This window comes from Apodemus sylvaticus, chromosome 4 (genome assembly GCF_947179515.1).
Source record: "Apodemus sylvaticus chromosome 4, mApoSyl1.1, whole genome shotgun sequence".
Taxonomy (NCBI): Eukaryota; Metazoa; Chordata; class Mammalia; order Rodentia; family Muridae; genus Apodemus; species Apodemus sylvaticus.
The window spans coordinates 29,510,704-29,535,490 of NC_067475.1; the positions used below are offsets into that span (position 1 = coordinate 29,510,704).

At 41.2% G+C, this 24,787-nt stretch overlaps 1 protein-coding gene across 1 annotated transcript in view; it reads left to right on the forward strand.

The window, feature by feature from the left end:
• Positions 1 to 24,787, forward strand: part of Arhgef38 (Rho guanine nucleotide exchange factor 38) — a 132,418-nt gene that overhangs the window by 87,680 nt on the left and 19,951 nt on the right. Inside the window, exons 4-9 of the mRNA XM_052178494.1 lie at positions 3,839 to 3,986; positions 10,259 to 10,276; positions 15,164 to 15,363; positions 16,993 to 17,126; positions 22,588 to 22,692; positions 24,076 to 24,192. Of these exons, the coding sequence (XP_052034454.1) occupies positions 3,839 to 3,986; positions 10,259 to 10,276; positions 15,164 to 15,363; positions 16,993 to 17,126; positions 22,588 to 22,692; positions 24,076 to 24,192 (722 nt within the window). The remainder of the gene's footprint in view (positions 1 to 3,838; positions 3,987 to 10,258; positions 10,277 to 15,163; positions 15,364 to 16,992; positions 17,127 to 22,587; positions 22,693 to 24,075; positions 24,193 to 24,787) is intronic.

The window sequence follows — 24,787 nt, forward strand, 5'->3', positions numbered from 1 at the left end:
GTTTCCAGGGATGGGGTCATACCTTTAATTTTCAACTGCAGTTGTTTTAAAACATCATCTCAGCTGGATCATAGAGCTGAACTTGTAAAAAAAAAAAATAATTGTTATATACAATTCACTTCCTGCTTTAGGCTTTCCATGAGTAACAGTATCACATTTCACACAGTTTTAAAACAAAACATTATCAATCGGTATCTCTCCTAAAATATTTCCTTCAAAATAGGAAAATAAATATAGTATATTGTTTAGCGTTGAGCTATCAGGAGAAAAGATAAAACAAAAACAAAAGGCTTGTGGCATAAGAAGACATCCTTATTTCTCTGTGATACAAAAGCCTCTGGGGGGGGGGGCACGGTGAGGGGGGCCTAGCTTCACAAGCTGGTGGCAGCTTTGCATCTTCCTCAGTTTTTGCATCACAGAGACATAAAGCACATCTTCTTATACCAAAAGTATTCGGAGCAGCCAAACTTTCTATTGCTTTGGGGGGAAAAAAAAAAACGGAATGCAACTAGGTGGGGGAGGGGAAGACAATTCAGAACTCCAAATTTCAATCTCTTCCGTCCTAGGCAGTCAAAGGTTTCCTGTGGGCTTTACCCCTCCCACAACCCCTTGCTTTTACCTTTTCATACACAACGTAGGACGAGTGGCTTCCTGGAATATCATGGCTTTCCCCCGAGGTTGCTCACTGACAGAGGAAATACAGAAGCAGATGGACTCCACACCACACAGAATGACCCATCTCATGGGTAGGCGTGGGTGTGTGACGGAAGAGAAGAGACACATCAACAAGAACGTTAAATTAGAAGAACCTCAGTGCATTTACATCCATCAGGGACAGGCATCTGCCTATCAGAAACAATTACACCAGGGTACAGACTGTGTTTGGAAACTTGCTTCTAAAGACAATGACTAAATACTTTAAAGCAGAGTTGGTTTTGGGTTGGGTCTTGTTTGTTTATATTTGTTTTGTGTGTTTCTCTCCTTTGCAGGATAGTTGCTTTGGGGGAGATGTCACTGAAAAAAAAAAGGCTTCGGTTGTAGAATTTTTCAAAGGATGGTAGTTTTGTTTCATAGGCTTCTGGTGCCGTTGTGTCAGGCAGCCAGAGTGAGATTACCTTCCCCGGTCATGGTTCACTCCTTTCTCCACTCTTAATCATCTCCCCAGCACACATATATTAGCCTGAGCAGTCGTCTTTCACCACTGAAGAAATGCAGCCGGAGACTTGACGTTACCGTGGAAACAGAATCACTTTTGACTGCGAGACAACTCCCTCCACCAGCACTATTTAGGAAGCAGGATGGGCTGGGAGGGAAATCAAATATTCTGCCCACCAGTGTCATAGCTGGCCTCTGGGTGAATAAATGACTTTCAATTAGTGTACTTAAATATATTTTAACTTCAATAATTATTATCAGAGCCCCAACAGAATTTTACTGGGAGATTTTTTTTTAAGCTTTCACTGTTAAGGGAAGACCTAGCAATTCTGGGACGCTTCTGTTAAAGAACGTGCAAGGGAAACTGCAAGTGATGGTTTACTTGCACGTAAAGCAAGTATTCTCTTTGTTTTTCAACTTTCTGATTTAGCTATATGTATTTGTCATGCTGTCTCTCCTCCTCCTCCTCCTCCTCCCCCTCCTCCTTCTCCTCCTCCTCCTTCTCCTCCTGCTTCTCTCTTCTCCTCCCTCTTTTATTTCTACCCTGACCTTCTTTGTTATGAACACATATATTTGTAACTGCATCTTTTGTGGAGATGTGTATGGATGCCAGGGACCAGCACTGATCTTGTTTCCAGGACTTGGGTCTGTCCCAAACACCCATGGCTACAGGTTATACTACTTGGAGTCTCTTCTCTTTATAACCATCCATAAATTTACTTCCTTTCCTCTCTTTTCTGATGCTAACTGTTTCTTTCTGTGTGTACTGCTATCTTAAAGGGCAGATCTTCCAAAGTTATGCTAGGAGAAGGATCATAAGCCCAGTTAAATCCCAGAAATAGCAAGAATCCTTCATCCCATCTGTTAAAATATACAATTCACTGGGTTAATTCCAGATCGCCCAAATCTCTCTCTCTCTCTCTCTCTCTCTCTCTCTCTCTCTCTCTCTCTCTCTCTCTCTCTCTCTCTCTCTCTCTCTCTCCCTCTCCCTCTCCCTCTCCCTCTCTCTCTCTCTCCCTCTCCCTCTCCCTCTCCCTCTCCCTCTCCCTCTCCCTCTCCCTCTCCCTCTCCCTCTCCTTCTTTCTCCCCTCCCCATCTCTCCCTCCTCAGAATCTAGCTATAAGTAGAGAAGAAATCCCTTAAAATGAGGAAGCAAATGAATAAATAGAACAACAAAACTTTCCCCCTAATCACCATTCAAGCCCTGGCTTCTGATCCTAACTGTAGCAGTCTTCCCACCTCAGCCTGTGTTCAGCAAAGCTCTGATGTGTGAGGGCTGAAAATCAAGAACAGTATCTGAACTGTAAATCTGGTTTTGTCACCTCCTTGCAGGACTTGAGAAAAATCATTTATTTGTTTCCAACTCAGATTTATTCATTTCGAATCTATATAGATAAATAGCCCCTTATCTCTTCATGTATGTAGAGAAAGAAGCAGCTCCACGTATAAAACATGTTTAACATGCTCAAGACAATCCTATCTCTGTAGGGAAGATTGACTTTCTCCTATACTATAGATAGCAAGTCTACATTACTGCCAATCAACTTAGCTATTGAAGTCAATTCAGCTTCAGTTACCGAACTCAAGCTTAAAATGCTTTGGGGGAAGAGATCCTGTCTCATGTTTCCTGGGCATTGCCCTTAACATCTGATGCCTACACTCAGTTTTATGGGTTATTAGTCAGACTAGTATTTGGTATGTCTAGGCCTCCTATATTTCTAATTATATCACAATATCGAAGAGGATCATTAAATGTCTGGACACAATTGAGCTAAGCTGTTTTATGAAGGTGCTCTCCTAACATAGCTTCACAATATTATCCACTGGAACTTTACAAGGAACAATTAACCATCCTTTCTTCTTTCATATGTAGAGAAATGCTCTATTTGTCTGAACTCATTTTAAAATTTAGTTTTATATCACATGTATGCAAAGGCCTACATAGGCCAGAAGAGGGCATCATATCTCCTGACTTGGAGTTAGAGGTCCTTGTGAGCCATGTGCAGTATGGGGGCTGAGAACCAAATTTGGGTCCTCTGGAAGGGCGGCAGGCACTGTTGAACCATTTCTCTGTCCACACCCCTATTCTTATCTCTAAATTCTGTTTACCTTCCAGAGAATCTAAGAAAATGTTATTAGTAGATTAAATATCAATAATTCCACATACCTTATATCTCCTATCATTTTGATAAGTCAACAACACCCTTTTTCCATTTTGAACATTTAGTATGTATGTGTTCTGAGTTCTGCACACACTACATGTCTTCATTGTAATTATATCTCAACTAAATTGAATCTCTTCTAGCTGGTAGTTTATACATGAGGGAACAGAGCAATGAAATCATTTTCTTAAGTCTCAAAGGCAGTCAACAGCACAACTTGATTTAAACTTGAGCAGACAATTCTTATCTAGTCTGCTCTTATCTGGGATTCTGGACACCAACCTGCTAGCTCTTTGCCATTTGCTTTATAAAAGGCAGAAAAGAAGAAAGGGAAGGAGAGAAAGAGAAAGGGGAGGGAGGAAAGGGAAAAGGAACTATGCACTCAATCTAGCACCCTTTCCAAACAATTGGGGCATCGGGGGGACAGACATGAGGTTTTGCAGTAGTCAACACTGAGTAATAACATGTGAAATGTCACTCTGGTCTGATGAGATCATTTTATCTTTGTTTATATTGCTCAGGAGAGGTATTCTTGCAGATTAAAGGACCGCTGGAGGAGACTTATAAAATCTATTGCTATCACCACGATGAAGCGCACAGTGTCCTGGAGTCCTATGAGAAGGAAGAGGAGCTGAAGCAACAACTCAGCCACTGTATCCAGTCCCTAAAGTAAGGTCTTCTCCAGCAGGCGATTCCCATTCACTGTGGTTGCTTAGCAGGGGTCTTATGCAATGGACCAGAATGAAAGGTCACATGTAATCAACATTTTACAGTGCTTGCTCGGACAGCTGCGTGATGAAACGTTGACATGCTACAAGCCAAGATCAACTTTTATTCCTCCTCGACATCATGATTAAAAATAGCATGGGAGACAAAGATTCAAGGCCTTGTAGAGATGGGTGGGGATGCTATATTATCAAACAATGATTATAAAATAAACCTGATATTCATGCATTCTCAAGGGCTGGTGGGTAGCAAGTTGGTTACATTCGAGGTATTCCTGAATAGTCTTCCTTCCTTGCTGCCCAGTTCACCATGGAGAAATTTCAAGGATCATTAAGACCCTTGAAAACTGAGCTTCCAGACAATTAGACACTGCCGTCCTCGCCCACAATTCATAAGGAGGCATCAGAGGTACTGTTTTCTTAAAAAAAAATACCCATTCACTATAAAATCTGAACCTATACATTTGAATAGAGTCTTAAAACTCTTGCTTATCCCCAGTCAATAATTGCCAATATTTTCTTTTGTAAACAGGGGACCATGAGCCTGTGCTCATGTGATCTGACTTTTCAGATGAAACCGGCATCCTATTACACATATTGCTTCCTAGTGTGTGGCATTTAAACCTAAACTCACTCTCCTTTTTCTCATCTTATCGAGTTTTTCTATGGACTTTGCCTGTTAATGACTCTATACTGTCAGACAGGCTGCGTTTTGTGTCCTAGGCTGTGTCAGGTCAGGGATTGGCTGGTTTCAAGAAGCTGAGGTGTTCCAGTCAAGGTGCAGCAGTCTGAAAGTCTAGCACCCCTTAGCATGGTCTGTAGTGGGGAATGAATGGGAGCCCTGCTTTCATAGGAGAAGTCGATAGCAGAATTGAGATGCAATGGGGAGACCGCTGGAAGACTGTCCAGGCTTCAGAACTGAAAATGGGTTTAATTTGGCCCTTGTGGCTTAAAACAAAACAAGACAAAACCAAAACCAAACAAACCACAAGACCCTTTGATACAATTTCAACTTTATTGTTCTCTGCCAGGCAAAAGCTGCAGGTCTTTAACATTTTTTCCATACTGAGAGAGAAAAAAAAAAAAGAAAAGAAAAGAGAAGAGAAGAAAAGAAAAGAAAAGAAAAAGAGCATTTATTGAAGCTGTGTGCTGTGATGTGTATACATCTATGTGCCGAAAATAAGTAAATAAATAAAACTTTATACTCTCCAAGGAGATCGACATGCACAGATAACTCATGCATGTATGAAGTTAACATATGAAGAAAAAGTCCTCTCCACAGACATGTATTTTTGTCCTCACATAAGATAAGGGTGTCCTGCATGCAAAAAGCCTTCTCACCTTAAATAAGAGGCAAGATCTAATCCAATAGATGACACTTTCCTTAAGGTTCTGGAAATGGTAGGGGGAAAGAAATCAAATAACACACAAAAAACTGGCTCCCTCAATTACCTTCAGTCTAACCCCAAGGCCCAAGGGACCTGGTCAGGATGTGAGCTCGATCCCATAATCCTCCTGCCTGCCTCTCAGAAGCTGTTCTGGAGCCGGTACACATGTGTGCCTTTGATAAACTTTTGATTCCTAAGAGAACAGAGCCTGCTACAGAATTCTCTATGTAGCACAGCTCAATACTGTATTCTTTAGAAGCAGTTAAAGATAGGAGTAATTTTAGATTCTCAAATTTACCTTCAGACCTAATAACTTTTTGTTTTTTTTTCTTTTGACCTTCAAAATCACTGTCCCTTGATGTGTCCAATTTTGCGTACCCCGAACCAATTTGACTTTTAGAAATAATTTGACCCGCCAAAAGCTGTTAAGGTGTAGAATGTGCAAAATCCAAATGAAGTAGTATTGGCACAGCTATTTCTTAAGGGAACGAAAAATCAAAATAAAATAGTTTAAGTTAGAGCTATTTTCCCCCAATGTAGCCTTTCCATGGAAATAACGTTAATGGTGAATCGTGCAGGTCTGCCTAGGGGCTGAGTGCAGAAGCGTTATTGACATCACTATAATACTGACCTCAGCTGAGATAAAGCTTTAAATTCTGAGAAACAGGTTTCCAAACAGGTTTATAGGCCAAAGAGAGTCCCGAGCACCCTCAGGGCTTGGTTTCCCTCGCCAAGCAATCAGTCAAAGCTATTACTGTCGCCCTGCCTTTTCCTACTGGCTAAATAAAGGAGCGGCTGCCATTTCTAATGAACATTAGCCGCCACCTCCATTTTCAGCAGTGTAAGGGATACTGAAATGAGTCGGTTTGAAGCAAAACATCCATGGGAGAGGCGGTTTCATGCCTCAGATGCTAAAGCGGATTTTTAAAGCGACTTAAGTTACATTTTAGCAAAAATTAAAGTAGCTTTATTGAGGGCCTCATAAATATTTATCATGAATACTAGATAACACTGAAAATATTTTTTAATATATAAGCATGGTTCTTGCGCCCCCCCCCCCAGGAACATAAACTCTAGTCAGAGATAAACACCAGCTGGAAAGCTTACCAGCAAAACGAAGTTGATTTACTGCCTATCTCAGTAGGTTCAGTTCAAGACGAACCTCTAACAGGATGGCAGTGATACTGCCTAGGTCTGTGTGAGATTCAAGCTTAGGGACCTTGGTAATTCTTTGAAGCCCATTATCTTTCAAAAGAGAAAATTATCTTTGTACCCAGAAATTTAGTTTTGAAGTGTTGGGGCAGTATTTCTTGGTGTGTAAGATCCCCAAATGCGAGATACACCAAGAATGTGTATTAGCAGTGAGCAACTTTTTTTTAAAAAGTAGGGAAAGATGGTTCCAGACTTAAGAATACTGCCTGCTCTTATAGAAGACCTGGGTGTGCCTTCCAGTGCCTACATGGTGGCTCACAACCATCTGTACTGCAATTCCAGGGAGTCTGATGACCTCTTCTGACCTTCTTGGGCACCTGGGATTCACACTTTCATGCCACACATACACACACCAGGCAAAATACTCATACATACAAATTAAATCTTTTTAAACAATTAAAATTATTCAAAAATGCAGTGGGTAACCTAAAAACTATACATTTTCAAGCTCTTTTTATTCAGCAAGGAGTGTTTAGTGGGGTAGCAGGCATGACTCCTTGATTACCTGCAATGCTATATGAATGTGTCTCTAAGGGTCTAGAAGTTGTTTTCTGAGGACGTCATCATTTTGCCTCTTTGGAGTTACTATGATTTCTGACCAATGTGAAGATGTGCAAACTGGACAGTTATTTAATAAGCGTAGGTATAATTAGAATAGCCTTTTTCAGTTTTTCTAATTAGAAATGTTACTAAGGCCACTGTTGTATGTCAGTGACCCCAATGGGTCTGTTTAGTTTGTAATAAAATAAGAACAAAGAAACTTTTTTTTTCTAAGTGTTTTGGTGGCTAGAGTCCATATTTCTAGCACCATGTCTTAGTACTACAAATCAATCTGTATTTATCTTTTTGTAACAAAGATCCTATCCTCAGGAGGAAGCTGCTGACCTTTTAGATCTCTAGGCAGGCTGCCCACGTGGTTCCTGCAGCCTTCCCATCTAGAGTAGCAGTGAAAAACTCATGTGGTGGACAGGCTAAGTAAAGGCCGGCACCCTTATTCATTTGCTGTCTTCTGTTTTTATTCTAAACAAAGGTCCCAGGTAAAAAATCAAAACCACTTTCAGAAATTCTTCCAGCTCCTTGCAGTATGACGTTGTTCGAGAACAGACCATAAACTTTAAGGAATAGTCATATAAAACCTTTAATTAGTGAGTCAAATTATAATGTGCCCAGCAGAAGAGGGAGGTACAGGACTACATTGTCACAACCAACCAACCAACCAACCAGTCAAACAAACAAACAAAAGACCATCTACTGCTGAAGAATAAGGTCATGCAATTTTTATATTAAAAATGCTCCGTGAATTCCATAAGATTAAAAGGCTCAGGGAGACCATGTGCATCATATGATAAATGGACTTCAGCAAGATATTTTGTAATAGTTACCTGCTACATTTAGGAGAAAACTTCTGTCTCTTTTATTTCTTAAGTTTTGGCTGACTAATTTCCACTGTTTTTTAGGACTAAGTAGTTTCACACGTACTTTGAGCCCCTGACACAAACTTGTCACTTTTTAGATTGGTGCCATAGAAATAAACAAGTCATATATAAATCCTTGCCCAAGTTGGAGAGAAAGACAATAACTAAAGAAGTATGGTAGTATGATATATAATATGATACATTAACAACCATTATGGAGAGAGAGAGACAGAGAGAGAGACAGAGAGAGAAAGAAAAGAGAGAGGTAGGAAGGGAGGGAGGAAGAGAAGAGAGAGAGAGGGAGGGAGAGAGAGAGGGAGGGAGAGAGAGGGGGAAGAGAGAGGGGGAGGAAGGATGAGAAGGGGAGGGAGAGAGAAGGAGGGAGGGAGAGAGAGGAGAAAGAGAAAAGAGAAAGGGAAGGATGGATGGATGGAGGGAGGAAGAGAAGGGAGAGAGACAGACAGACAGACAGACAGACAGACAGAGACAGAGAGAGACAGAAAGAGACAGAGAACAGGAACAACCAGGCAGTGTGAAGCATGGTGAACTTTGCAAAAGTTTGTCAGAGAAGACTTCTCAGCAAGGGGCATCTGAGAAAAGGCCTGAAAGGGATAAAGGAGGGAGGTGGATAGAGATCTAGATAGAGGGCAATCTGCACAGATGAAATAGCAGGCTTAAGGAGACAGCAGGTGTTGGCGAGGATGTGGAGAAAGCGGAACACTCCTCCACTGCTGGTGGGATTGCAAGCAGGCAAAACCACTCTGGAAATCAGTCTGACGGTTCCTCAGAAAACTGGGCATGACACTTCCGGAGGACCCTGTTATACTATTCCTGGGCATATACCCAAAGGATTCCCCAGCATGCAATAAGGACGCATGCTCCACTATGTTCATAGCAGCCTTATTTATAATAGCCAGAAGCTGGAAAGAACCCAGATGTCCCTCAATGGAGGAATGGATACAGAAAATGTGGTATATATATACAATGGAATACTACTCAGCTATTAAAAACAATGAATTCATGAAATTCTTAGGCAAATGGTTGGAACTGGAAAATACCATCCTAAGTGAGGTAACCCAATCACAAAAGAACACACATGGAATATAATCACTGAGAAATGGATATTAGCCCAGAAGCTCTGAATACCCAAGACACAACTCACATATCAAATCATTCCCAAGAAGAAGGAAGGAGAGGGCCCTGGTCCTGGAAAGGCTTGATGCAGCAATGTAAGAAATTACCAGGACAGAGAAGTGGGAGGGGGTTGATAGGAGAATGGGCGGAGGGAAGAGGGCTTATGGGACTTATGGGGAGGGGGGAACCAGGAAAGGGGAACTCATTTGGGATGTAAACAACAAAGAATACAGGAAAAGTGTATACACAAAAATGGAGAGCATTAAAATAATTTTTGATAAAGAAAAAATAAAAAGATCCTGGAGGCTGGTGCATGCCTGCCTGACTTTACTAGGAGGGTGAAGTCTGTGGTTGCCATAGCACCCCGGGAGAAAAACTCATGCTAGGAAATGGGGAAGAGAGGCAGTGGGAGCAGACACGGACCGACCTGTGCTTTTCCATGGAAGGATTTGCTTTACACAAGCAAAGGGGCAGTCACCAAAGCCAGCAGGGCCTGCGTGAAGGCTGCCTTTGAGAACATTAATTGAATTAGTACCATGCATAAGCCAACCATAGGGCTCTCAGCCCTGGGAAGGCTAAGCCTGTGAAATCGCCAGTTTATGGTTAACTTTGTCTATAAGGAAAGTTCAAGGTCCGCTGAGGATACATGGTGACACCCTTGTAAAAAAAATACTTTCCTAAATCTATGTAAAGTACAGAGGACTTGGTAGCATTATTCTACAGGTCAGTTTAAGTGTTACTTTGTAATCTCATAATCCTGGTTTCCCTCATGATTGCATGATAGATTTTTCAAAATGTAAACACAAGCATTTAAATACAATTTTAAATTGTTAAAATGTACTAACTGAACCACTAGTTTGGATTTTATATATGGTAACCAGCAAGAATGGTAATTACATTAAAGTGTCATTTTAGAACAGTTGATTAAACAAAGACACTTTGTGGGAGCATTCATGAAACCCACTCACTCCTTGAGATAGTAAAATTTGAAGCATTTGTAATGTGGCATACTATCCCATCCACATATGAGGATTTTTATTGATTTACTCTCTCCCCTTCTTTTACAGGAATATATATATGCAAGAGTAAGTACTCCTTTTTCTTTTCAATTTTTGACTTTATTAGATCTTTGAGACTTTCGTGAAGTATACGTTGATCTTATTTGTGTCCTCCCCCAGATCCTCCATCTTTCCATCCACCATGTATCTATCGCCTTTCTCCACCCATCAAGTCCAGCTCGTGCTGCAATATATTCATGGTGGTGTGGCTTTTCCCTGGAGCATGGTTGACTTGCCATAGGCAACATTTGTAAAGAATACTGATTCTTCCTCTCCAACGCTTATCGATGACAGCATCTCCTTGGCTAGGAGTAGCACTCCATATCTACTTCTCCTCTTTGTTCTGATATGTAGTGTGGCTTGAACTTGCATGGGACTTGTCAATGCTGTCACAGTTGTGTGAGCTCCTATGTACAGCTCCCTTCCTGTGTCTATGCCTCTTACATTCTTTATGTCTCTGTTTAAGCAATGATTCTTGAGTCTTAGGAGGAAGAGTGTGATGTCAATGTTCCGTTTAGTGTTGGAACATTCTGTATCCCGGTTCCTGAATAAACACCTCGGAGGTTCATTAACAATGACTAGGTCATAAGCTAAGCCTGTTCCACTAGCTTATAACGTATATTAAGCCATTTAAACTGTTCTATGTCTGCCACGTGCCTACTTACCTCTCCTCAATTTCATAAGCCTGACTTCCTCTGAGTCTGGGCAGGCAATCTTCTCAGGCCTGACTCTTTCCCAGAGTGCCTCTCTTTCTGCTGGAGGCCCCACCTTCCAATCCTGCCTCAGCTTATTGGCCATCAGATCTTTATTGACAGGTGATGCTTCCACACAATACACAAGAGATTATCTACGTGGTGATTCCCTCCTCCAGGTGTCTTCTGATGTTTGATTCCAGGAATTTTATCACTAGTTACTGACTTATTTTTTACTTCTGCTTTTAGTCTTTTAATTTCCGAGAGTTCTGAATTCTTCAGATGACCTGTCCTAGTTTGGAGTTTTTTTTTTTAACTCTGCACCCCCCTGCCCCCGCAATTAGTTTTTGAAAGGATATTTTCCAAAAAGCATGCATGGGATGGGCCTGGGCCCTGTGCATATATGTAACAGTTGTGCAGCTGGGTCTTCATCTGGGAGCAGGGGCTGTCTCTGGCTCTGTTGCCTGCCTTTGGATCCCTTTCCCCAACTGGGCTGCCTTGTCCAGCCTCAGTAGAAGATGTGCCTAGTCATATTGCAACTTGATATGACAAGGCTGGTTGATATTCATGGGCGCCTCCCCCACCCTCTGCTTTTCTGAAGAGAAGGGAAAAGGGGGTGTGAGGAAGGGGAGATGAGAGGGAGGGACTGGGAGAAGAGGAGGGATAGGAAGCTGGGATCAAGAAGTAAAGTAAATAAATAACAATAAAAATGTAAAAAATCAAATTATAGAGCAAATTCAAATAAAAGAACAATATCTATTCTTTCATTCAGTCACTCAAAAAAAAAAAAACAGTTGTTTCAACTGATTCTTCTGGTTTTGATTCCCAGTCGCCTCTGCTCCCTAGTCCTTCAAATATCCAGAAACTGTTAATGATAAAATTTCTGGAATGATTAAATGTGCTTTCCCCATCGTTACTGCTTCTCTGTCCTCAGCTACATGAGTTATAATTCACTCTCCTTTATTCTTCTAAAACTTAATAGTTTTGTATTTATTTTGAGTTCAGATTTTTTTATTGCAAATGCTATTTGTTATATAGCTCTCTAGAGTTTTATTATTGACTTAAAGGTTCCATAAGGAGATGAAATCTTTAAGAGCTTTTTAAAAATGGTTTCTATAAAAAAAATAAGATTTAGGATATTTGTGGACATGAAATAGAGGAAATTCAAAAAATTACAGACAGTCATGAAGGTATATTTTTCCTTGTATTTTCTATCCACTTAAAATATGCAGGCATTTTCATGTAGAATATTTTTTTCTACTTTCCACTCTAGTTTTTACATTGTCTAAATGTTAACTTTTTGTACATTTTATTGGAACCACTTTGCAGTAAAACTGGATACTGTTAAAAGATAAAGCTGTGTTTGCTTAACCTGGTAAAGCCCAATAGTAATGTGTTATGAGCTTAGTGTAGCTCTGTCTGTAACTAAACACTTGCAAAGCAATTCATGATGCAAGAGGAAGCTGAAACAGTATCATGTATTAATGACTGCATTCAGTTTGTCGCAGTACTGTGGCATACTGTTATACATTTGGTTCCTCACAGCCAAGCAGGTGACAACTGGCTGGCCTGGGGACATCATACACAAGACTCTGCCTTCACTGTGAGCAAGATTTAATCTCACTAGGAGGGATTAATTAGAGATGGCAGTGAACTTTGTGACACTAAGCGCCTGGAGCACTGTTATCTTTCAATGCATCCTGTATCTTTTCTTCCATATTGTAGTCTGCCCGATGCAGATACCAGAATGTTATCGATCATTTGAGCTACTGGAAAAAAAAAAAAAGGGACAACTGAAGCAGAAGCGTCTGGGAACTCTCTTCCTGTCAGCCACTTCTCAGAGTTCTATTTATGATACTTTCAAGAAACAACAGTCGTTTCTAATTATCATTTGAAACTTAAAACAAATGCACTAGAAATTTGATGCCAGAGACTGATGGGAAAAGGAGGAAGAATAGCACTTGAACTCAATTACTGACTCAGACTGGCGTATGACAGATCTAGATACAGGAGGAGGGGACAGCTCACAAAACGACTTTACCAGTTCAAATGCCTGTGCTTCTTGATGTTGGCTCTCTCTCTCTCTCTCTCTCTCTCTCTCTCTCTCTCTGTATATACATATATATATATATATACATATATATATACATATACATATATATATGATTATGTAAATAAATGATTAATATTTTTTAAGTATTTGGACTTATCTTGGGTGCTATTTTTAGTAGTTTTTGAATGATTAGATAAATTATGTTTGGAAATAATTAAAGAACAAGCTCACAAGAAATTCTGACTAGAGTCACCTAGATGCTGTTCCTAAGTTGTTTCTTCTTTCACTGAATTTTCTCCATAAAAGTATAAACTATTGTGAAGGGATAATCTCTGCTTTGATATACTAAAAAAAAATGCTGCTTATTACTGACACCCCAGGAATTAAAATGCTTTTAGTTGGGTTTTTAGTGTAAACTGACCATCTTTCATCTACTTCATGCAGTTCTCCTAGAAACCAGTGGTGTTTCTGTCCTCCCATCCCTGATCTTTCCTGTCTCCGCTCCCCTCTCTTTTATCTTCCTGTTTCTTATAGACTGCAAGTACAAGAGAAAGTCTATTAAAGCAATTCTGCTGTTTTGCAAACCTTTATTATTTATTTTGCTTTTCCTTTAAAATCTTTAGTTTTCTGTTTGTTGTAATATTTGTATTGATTAGGCTAGTATATTTTTTTCGGGATATAAATAAGCTCCCCCCCCTTTGCTATTGATTTATCCATTTTGAAATTTAGGGGGGTGGATTTTTCAAAAGAAAACTAATGTTCATGGCAGAAAACCTGAAAACTCAGTAATTCCTTGGTCTAAATATGAACATTAATAAGATGTAATCACGGTGGAGATACAGTAGTGACAGAGAAATTGGTCGTAAACTGGAAAATTGGGGAATGAAATGATTGCAGACAATGGTAAAAGAAATGATGGACATAAAATAGGGAGATGGGATAGAGAGCTGTGAGAGAGAGAGAGAGAGAGCGAGAGAGAGCGAGAGAGAGAGCATGCATGCACCTGCATATGTTCACATACCCACAGCAAGTAAAGTCCCCTAGTTTCTCATTTGTCAAATGAAGAATTAAGCTAGATGGTTTCTACGAGGCCTTCAGACCATGTTTTATATTATTAAGCATTTTATATTCACTTTACTTTTCAAATTACATGACTATTGTCTATTCATACTAGTATTTTTTTAAGTAGAGATATGAAAAACCCACCTGTTGGGAGTTTAAAAGAATTGTTATTTTCCTCCATCATTATTCGTCTGTTCCTAAATTGATTTTTAGAAATCGCTGCGGGATGAATCGTCAGAGGCAGTGGTCTGGACAATGGCTTGACTGAACTGGTAGCTTCTCTTTCTCTTGTACAACCTAGGCCGGTGGGAAGGCTCCCATCCTGTCGCCAAAGCACCTGTAGAAGTGCCAAGTGTGAATGCTGGCTGTTGCACAGTGACGCAGTGATGTAGGCACTGGCGTAGGCAGTGACGTAGAGACGCAGTGATGTAGGCACTGGCGTAGGCAGTGACGTAGAGACGCAGTGATGTAGGCACTGGCGTAGGCAGTGACGTAGAGACGCAGTGATGTAGGCACTGGCGTAGGCAGTGACGTAGAGACGCAGTGATGTAGGCACTGGCGTAGGCAGTGACGTAGAGACGCAGTGATGTAGGCACTGGCGTAGGCAGTGACGGAGAGACGCAGTGATGTAGGCACTGGCGTAGGCAGTGATGGAGAGACGCAGTGATGTAAAGGGCTGTTGGTAAAACCTCACCTGTAAGACAGGGATGAGGAGGTTAGGGATTAGGAAATCGATGGTAGCAACTTGAGGACTATTCCATTCGTTACAAATTTCTTCTGAAATCTGTGATATGACCCCTGACAGAAGAGCTTTTCAGCTTGGTGGAAAGAGAGAGGAAAGAGTTTAGTTTTGACAATGTTTTTTTCAGGTGACCTGTTCCGATTTCTTCAATAAGAGTTGATTTTTCTCACTGGTGATAGCAAAAGTAGAATGAGAAAACTTTCATTTTTCTTGGCTGTGGTGGAAAATCACATCCTGAAGCTGGTTAAAGCCTGGTGTACACACTAGCCTGTAAGTAACGCATTCATGAGTGTTTGTGGGTAAGTAGGAAGTAAAAAAAAAAAAGTTAGTAAACGAACGAATGCATATCAATTATGTCTGTTTAGGGGCAAGCCAAACCTGCTGGACATGGGCTCTTTGATGATCAAACCCATTCAGCGGGTGATGAAATACCCCCTCCTGCTGTGCGAACTCCGGAACTCCACCCCGCCCTCCCATCCAGACTACAGAGCCCTGGAGGAAGCCTTCACCGCTGTGAAGGACATTAATGTTAACATCAATGAGTTGAAAAGAAGAAAAGACTTAGGTAGGTGGAAACATGTGTGTGTGTGTGTGTGTGTGTGTGTGAGAGAGAGAGAGAGAGAGAGTCACACTGTTTGAACTGTAAAGCAGCAGCGACAGCGAATGTGATGATTTGAAGTCCAGAGTTAGAGCAGAGTGGAATTTGCCTGATTAGCAAGGTTCAGAAAAAGACCATAAAATAGACACAAAACTGGTCATTAAAACCAATGCAACAGTGTGCTCAAGTTCTTTAATCTCACCTGGTCATTGTGTTCTCGGTGATATACTGTGGGCAAACAGTCCTGCCACTAAATATCTGAAGAGAAAGGAGGAGATGTGGCTCAGGATCTGCAGCCCTGGGAGGCTCGTACAGAAAAGGGGCGGGACCAGGGCCAGAGCCGTGGGAGGGGCTTCATCTGGACCATTTGACCCATTTGATCCTGAGACACATGAAGAGCGGGTGGAGGGGCAGGGCTAATGGTTTCTACAGTTAACAACTGGTTCCTAACTATTTTAAGATAAGATACTACAATTAATGCTCAGTATTAAGTGTAGTTTCAATATACAAGTTCTAATTCCATGGACCCCCCGTGTCCCAGGGATAGTAGGCCTGCATCCTCTCAGTGAACTTAGTGCTCACAAAGCTCTCAGCCTGGTCTGTGTTTCCATTATAAGCCAGCCTGGGCTATACAGTGAGACTGAAGCCAGCCTGGGCTACACAGTGAGACTAAAGCCAACACAACATTTAAATCATGACAGGAGTTTCAAAATAAATTGTGTAACAACTTCCTTTTTGATTGGTTTTATTTTCAAGTGTGTAAAAAGCAATGTATTTGTTTTAACAAATTAAAACTATAAAGAATAGAATAAAAGAATAAGTAATAAAGTAAAAGATAACCTTACACAAAATGAAAAGACTGTATACACAGGATGACTAGAAGGTATTGTTATCATTTCAGAATAATAATATTCTAATAAAAAGTCAATAAAAAACAACAATTCACAGAAGGCTTTGGCAGTAATGGAGGAATGGAAATTAAAAATTACATTGGCAAGCTTAATCACTTGAGCCAGAGAATGCACGCCACTGGCCAGTACCATTCAAAAACATTTCCCTACTTGGTCTTAGACAAAAGGCAGGAAAATGTTCAAAATTAGTTTTAAAGCTCAAGTCACAGAGCTCATGAAAATCCAGCCTAGGATTTGAGTCAGGTGTGTGATGGGCACAGTTGCCTTTTCATTACCTTGGACCTGATTCCCTATTCCAGAGACCCCAAAGTTAATATACACTGCTGGAAAGGGAATGCTTTCTTATTTCTAATACAAGGACTTTTCTTTTTGCTCTTCTCTGGTACTGAGGGTAAAACCCAGCATCTTCCTCTGTCTAGGGATTTCTTTAACATGAGAGGTAAGTTAATCTTGACCTTTGAATAGCCTTAAGTAGCCATGTCCTTGAAGAGCTGAGTTTCTGAAGGTCAGGAGTGGGGTTCTTGGACAGGCTAGGCAATGGGGGTAATGGGTAGTGGCCCCTGTGGAAGAGAGTTAAAATCCCCACACATTCTGTCCTCAGTGTAAATATTGGTCTTGGAAACTCCAGTGGAGTGTGCACTTGGCTGCACACAGTCACATCTCCTACTGCACTCTTCCCTTTCAGTTCTAAAATATAAGAAGAACGAGGAGGAGGAATCCCTCAAAGACAAACTATCTAAACTAAGCATTCATTCAATTAGCAAGAAGTCAAAAAGAGTCACAAATCATCTGAAGATCCTGACCAGAGGAGAGTCACAGGTAATTTTTCTTCTCAGACCACCTTCATTTCCTCAGGGAGCATTAACACTGCCATTCTTGGGTGGGTGGATGGGTGGGTGGGGGCGGGGCTTGTCTTTGCTCTTCTCGTGAATCTATCTGGAACACAAAACCAAGCTTGTGCCCCCAAGATCTTACTTTGAGGGGTAACTGGGGGCCTAGAGGTTTTAATGCCATCCCAGCGTCCACTGGGAAGGCAGACAAGAGATGAGATTGCACGGCCTGTGCCGACCAAGGGAGACCTGGGCACTCAGCAGCACACAATCTCTCTCTTCCAAGTGTCCTTCGAACTGCATCTTCCATCACAGTTTTATTTCTGCTTCAAGGGTTTTTTTATTTCCCCTGGGATTTTCTTTGTTTAATCTAAATATAAAGTACTATTTAGGTGCATAATTCAGTGTGATGGTTTTGGCACTCTAACCCGGTTCTCTCTCCCAGATCCCCTCGATGCACAGTATATTACTGGGTGCTATCCTTAGTCAGTTCACTAACATTTCTTACATCTTAATCTCAACCTCTTATACATAACAGATTCATTTCAAAGACTTCTCAATGGGAATCTTCTTAAGGAGATCCACATGAGATATTTTCAAAAGACAGGTTCCACCTAGCTCAAGGATTCAACCTAGAACCCTGTATTTATACAGACATCCCAGTAGTTTTGAGGTTAATGAATCTGAAGTAGGCAATCAGGAGTATGTATATTAAGAATGAAAGACAGAAAGTTCCTGGCCTGGTGATGTGACAGCTTATATTTTCCTTTTCTTCCCATTTTCCCTGTGGCTGCACTGACTTTACCGATCATGGAACACATAGCCAGTAGCATCATTGTATTTATTTCTTTATAACTTTCTAGGGATTCACCAGGTCCATCCCCCAAAGAGGCTTGATGTGGAGGTATAATGGGGAAAGTTTGGGACGTTAGTGGTAACTGATCATGAAATGGGTAATTAGGATGTCTCATCTAAAGACAACAGTAATAAAATCAAATTGGAAATGAGCTTAAGGAGACAGTAACCCCCCTATAGGCGTCTATAAATGTGCTCCAGAAATTCTCTTCCAGGCTTTGCAATTTTGCTTCTTGGTCAAGACAGTCCGGTCGAATAGAGCAGACAGCTTCTAATCTAGGGCAGACTTGTGTGGGGCCATTATATTCTTTCCCATATTTATCATCAGCTTTTTATTTTTTTAAAAACTGTGAACTAAAAGTGAATTGTAGCTAAAATAGCCTGAAGCGATATTAATTAGATTTTTCCTCTTCATCTTTATAGAGGATGGCCTGTCAGCTATGAAGCATTTCACTGTTAATCAGAAAATCAGCTGCATAGGCCGGACTGGAGAAGAGATAAATCTCAAATCAATCAATTTTGTACTTGTCAGCAGCTCAGGTGAAATATTAGTGGAGTTAGGGTGTAAAGCTATTACCCAGGAGGAAGATTCCATTCAATCCATCACGTATGTATTGAATTCTCGTATACTAGGCACTGTGTGAGAGATTGGGACTACTGAGATGAGCAGGTATAGATTTGGAACTCAGACTGCTTAGTTTTAATCCCAATAATATCTATAAATACAAGTTTCTTGAACTTGCTACTTTAGGGCAAAGGCTATGCATCTGTCATAAGAGAGCCAGTCTCAAGCGTAGCGCACCACAGCACAGCATAACAGAGCGAATAGTGCCGAGGATACCAGCCAAATTACCACTTGTTCCATCTCTAATGATAAGCCAAGATGGGAGCAGATGGGGTCTGTGTCATAAAAGTCTTCCAGGAACCTAGCTTGCCAAATGTTGTGTAGTGTTTTCCATAAACATATTGTCTTCAGCTGCTTGATGGAAACTAGGTCATTATTGTGTCTCTATCCAAGTCTGACAGACAGTGTCACAAGGCTAAGACTTAGACATGAAAGACACTTCCTTTACACTCTGTTTTCTCACATCTAGTTATGGGGCCAAGTTATCTGCAATGGAATCTGGGAAATGTGTCCCTGGCAGGGCAGCCATATTGCTAACTTAATCTAGTATTGCCAGCTCTACTATTGGAAGGACAACAGGGAAATATTAACATCCCCCAAAGCATATGTTTCTTTATCTCTAAAATGGGATTAGTCATAATTCTTGCTCCCATAGAGCTGTGTAAGAATTACAGTGATAAAGTGAATGAAAGGTTTTTGCACAGTGTCTGAATATAATTAATGCTTAATAAATATTAGCTATTGTTATTTTTAAGACAAACTTCATTTTTATGAGACATTTTCTTTATTTACATTTCAAATGTTATCCTCTTTCCTTGTTTCCCCTCCAAAAACACCCTATCCCCATGCCCCTTCCCCTGCTCACCAACCCACTTACTCCCGCTTCCATGTCCTGCCATTCCTCTACACTGGGCCATCTACTCTTCATAGGACCAAGTGCCTTACCTCCCACTGATGTCTGACAAGGCTATCCTCTGCTACATATGCAGCTGGAGCCATGGGTCCCTCCATGTGTACTCATTGGTTGGTGGTTTAGCCCCAGGGAGCTCTGGGGATGCCTGTTGGTTCTTATTGTTGTTACTCTTATGGGGCTGCAAACCCCTTCCACTTCTTCAGTCCTTTCTCTAGCTCCTCCATTGGGAACCTTGTGCTCAGTCCAATGGATAGCTGTGAGCATCCACCTCTACATTTATCAGGCATTGGCAGAGCCTCTCAGAAGACAAGATAGAAGGCTCCCGTCAGCAAGCACTTGTTGACATCCACAATAGTGTCCAGGTTTGGTGACTGTATTATGGGATAGATCCCCAGGTGGGGCAGTCTCTGGATGGCCTTTCCTTCAGTCTCTGTTCCATACTTTGTCTCCGTATTTCCTCCTGTGAGTATTTTGATCCACCTTCTGAGAAGGACTGAAGCATCCACATTTTGGTCTTCCTTCTTCTTGAGCTTCATGTGGTCTGCAAATTGTTATCTTGGGTATTTCTAACTTTTGGGCTAATATCCACTTATCAGTGAGTGCATACCATGTGTGTTCTTTTCTGACTGGGTTACCTCACTCAGGATGCTACTTCCTAGTTCCATCTATTTGCCTAAGAATTTCATGAAATCATTGTTTTTAATAGCTGAGTAGTATTCCATTGTGTAAATGTACCACATTTTCTGTATCCATTTTTCTGTTGAGGCACATCTGGGTTCTTTCCAGTTTCTGGCTATTATAAATATGGCTGCTGTAAACATAGTGGAGCATGTATCCTTGTTACATGTTGGAGCATCTTTTGGGTATATGCCTAGGAGTGGTATAGCTGTATCCTCAGGTAATACTATGTCTGAAGAAATGCCAAACTGATTTCCAGAGTGGTTGTACCAACTTGCAATCCCACCAACAATAGAGGAGCATTCCTCTTTCTCCACTTCCTCGCCAACATCTGCTGTCACCTGAGTTTTTGATCTTAACCATTATGACTGGTGTGAGGTGGAATCTCATCTTAATCTTTAATACTTAGAATGTGTCAGTGGAGGAAATTGCTTAAATAATTAACTGAGATTATAAAAACACATAAGAAGGAGAAATTAATTTTGTTCAATGTGAAAAATAGTAATGAAAGTAGGATTCACAGAAGAAGTGGGTCCTGAGTCTAATCCCCTAGAATAAAATTCTAAAACAGTAAAAGAGAAATGTTCCAGCAAAATGGCATGAGAAAGATTTATTTACAGGGATGCAGGCTTGGGCAACATTTCTCATAATGCAATCCTAAGCACCGACTTCAAAATTATCTGGGTCACAGTTAGGTCCACAAGTAAAATATGAGGAGGTGGGATCTTTAAAAACATCATTAAAAATAAGTCTGCCAAAGCATACACAGGGTTAAAGCAGAGACATAGGCCAAGGCTTCTGGGCTATGTGTATTTTGCAAAGAATTATGCCTATTTTATATTGTTTTCCCACACAAGTAAAACTAGGGGATCCAAACACACACACACACACACACACACACACACACACACACAGAGAGAGAGAGAGAGAGAGAGAGAGAGAGAGAGAGAGAGAGAGAGAGAGAGAGAGAGAGTTCTGAAGTTAACTATGTAAAATTAAGAAGCACATGAAAAGAGTACAATTGTTACCAACTATAGTAAGAACTACAGACACTCTGCTCCGTGTAACATTCATGTGCCACTATGGGGCTGGTTCTGGTAGACATTTTCATTGCAATAAATAAAGTTCACCATCAATAGTGATGTGTTTATCTCTAAAAATTACTAGGTATGTGTAAAACCATGTTCTCTGGATGCTCGAGATATTACATGTAAGATGTCACATGAACACATGTGACAACCATCTCAACTCTGCCAATGTGCTCCTGTAGAAGAACTAAGATTATAGATCATCTTTCACGTTTGAGGTGACATTGCCACCTTTCTTTAATGGTAGGCCTAAAGCTGTTTCTAAATCGTCCTTGTGAGATAAACTAGACTGTGCGTTCGATGAGCAAACCAATAGACAGTATAATTTGAGCGCACAGTTTATGTTACTAAAGTCTCCAGGGGTAGGGACTCTGGAGAGATGGCTCGTGGTTAAGAGCACTTGCTGCTCATGGAGAAGACCCTAATTCTGCACCCGTCGCCCACAGGGGCCGGCTCACAAGCTCTTGTAACTCTAGCTTCAGGGATTCCAGCTTCGGCGGGGACCTGATTCTTCTGTGCTCTGTGGGCTCGTGTTCACATGGGTTCACAGTCTTCCCACATACATAGGATAAAAATGAGGTCTTAAAAGAAATAGGAGGGGCCTTGTACAGGCATGCAGTCATGAGTCTGAATTCCTCCAGCACCCATATGAAAGCCACATATGTTGACCTGCGCCTATGACCTCAGCACTGTGAGAAGAGGAAACAGTAAGATCAGTGCTGCTTCTTCCTCAACAGCTCCAGGTTCAGTGAGAGATTTTGTCCCAAAGGAGGAAGGCAGAGAATGACAGACTAGAATACCTGATGTCCTCTCTGAAGACAGGGGTGTGTGACCTGTCCCTAGCACATGTGCATGCACACACACACACACACACACACACACAGAGGAGGAATGCACACACACACAGACACAGACACAGACACACACAGACACAGACACAGGAGGAATGCGTACCTACACACACATGCACACACAGACACACACACACATACAAACACAGAGTCACACAGACACACAGAAGATGCAGGGAAAGGTTTTACAGTCCCATGGCTATTTCAACATCAGCGAAAAGGAACAAAATAACCAGCAAATTAAGTTCATCACATGACCTGTAACATTAACTGCTATGTGCAGCTCCAAAAAGTTCTGTTATAAAAGTCAGCAGATCACAGAGTATTTCCATACAGCAAAGGAGTTTTTTTTTTTTTTTGTAATGTGCCAGACCAATGTTATCATACCATTTATAGATGCCTTTTAGCTATGAAACCAAGTGATTTCTTTTGTGTTTTAGGTGAAAGACAATACCTTCAACAGAGAAGAAAAGCTTTTTAGGTCACTAGAAAAGACTGTGAGACTTTGTGTGAAGAACATTTCATCCTGCCTTCAGCACATAGAGGTGGGTGAGAGACAGATGCTTCTGCAGGGGTACATTGGTCCCCATGGATGTTGTGAGGAGATGTGACTCTTCATGTGTATGGCAAGACTAACAGTACCAAACATGGGAGCCTGCAACATTTGGATAAAGCAAGCCGTAGAAAGGCTTGGTCTTTGCCCAGTTTCCTGTCCCAGTCTGCTCCAATCCAAATCACCATATAGTTGGATTTTTGCTTAGATGCATGTCACATAGAGCCCCCATCCTGTCTTCCTTACAATAAAGATGAGCCCACGAGCTCATCCGTGAGGCATGTGAGGCATGAGCTCATCATGAGAGGTAGAGACTGTGGTTGCCTGATTTTACAGACATAATCCTTTGTAGTACCTAAAATAAGGATAAAAACAAAGGAAAGTAAATTGAACTCCAAAACAAGATAAACTACAATAACCAAATGCTCTCCTACAAATAGAGTAGGCCACAAAAGACGCCTCACAAATTTCTAGCCTCTTTGGAGGTTGTCCTGACCTACTTGAGAATCTCTGCTTTCAAAAACTCGAAGTGGGATGCTAAGCAATTACACTCGGTGGGAAGACCGGTCAAGGCTTTCTTGTAATGGCTCTGAGAGAGAACACAGTGTCCTTGAGAGCAACTTGACAGCAGCTATGACTTGAAGGACAGGGAGTTAGCAGTTACATGTAAATCAGTTAATATGAACACCCTTCCTTTCCCAGAAGTTTTTCTCTTGGACATCTGTTGCTGGAGGTAAGCGCCTGTACAGTTAGATTAAATATCTTACTAACAGAGCATTAACATGGCCAGCTCACTGCTTTGGAGACAAGGTTCTGTGGTCTAGAGGGGTGAGCTCCATGCATCCCTATTGCCTGACATGACATAGGGCCTGTTTTTACAGCGGGCTAGCGAATCTGTCTTGTGCGAAGCAAGCCCCCAAACACAGTTGTCCCAAGAGGGCAGTGGGAGCCCCACCCTCTGGGTATTGCTCAGGGAGTAAGTGTCTCATGGGAACATTCATTGATATTTTCAGAGATTAAATCCACAAAAGTGCGAACACCCCCTCTGCCCCCACCCCGCCAGAAAAGTACGTCAACTCCACCAAGAAAAGCTGCTGTAAGAATTGAGGATTAAGAAGTGACAGGGAGGGGCAGAGGATGATTTAAGATGAGCTCCTTCTCCCCAAAGAGAACTAGAATCTGTCTAAAATTATGTGGGGGGAAGAAGAAAATAGATTTCTGCAAGTAGCCTGACTGAAGAAATTCATGGTAATTTTGAAGTCCGGCTCCTATCTCAAAGGGAAATATAGTCCTGTATTGAGGAAATTTGCTTTGGGGAGACACTACTTGTGCTGACTTCACCGAGAAGTGACCTTTACATAACTCTCTGTTTCAGGAAGCCATGCCCTTTACTCTGCAGAGTGTGGCAGAGCTCCGTGAGATTTCATACAAGGATGGAGAGAAAAACTGTGTGGAGCCCCAGAGTCAAGCTTCAAATCCCTGTCAAGACTTTGTAAGTTACACACACACGCACACACACACACACACACACACACACACACACACACGCACACGCGCACACACACACATGCACACATACACACTTACTTTCTGGAATTAGGTATAAAATATGCACTAAATGCTAATGTCAAAATTAGGCTTTTGAAATATAAGTTTTAAAATAATTATGTTTAGACTGGCTTAGTAAGGGGTGGAAATTTAATATGGTCTCACAGTGTTTCTGGGATAGTCAGTGTCTGATGAGAAATCAATACTCCATTTAAGCAAGTGTATGAGATATTTAGATTATATACATTTGTAAAGCTGTGCCTTTCTTAAAGGAGTCCATGGAAATGAATGCCCCAAGATCTTACGGAAGGGAGAACAGATGCTCAGTGTCTGTGACTTTTAGCAGTAAGCACCAGAAGCAATGTAAGGCTTTTTTTTTTTTTAAAGAACTTAGGAACTCACACATGCTAAGTAAGCACTCTGTCAGTGTCCAGGGTCCTATATCCCCAGCCCAAGCTATTTGTCTTTTAAGAGTTTTATATAATTACATATTAGGAAGCACAAAGACATTCTTAACTAAGAAAATGTTTAGGTGGTAA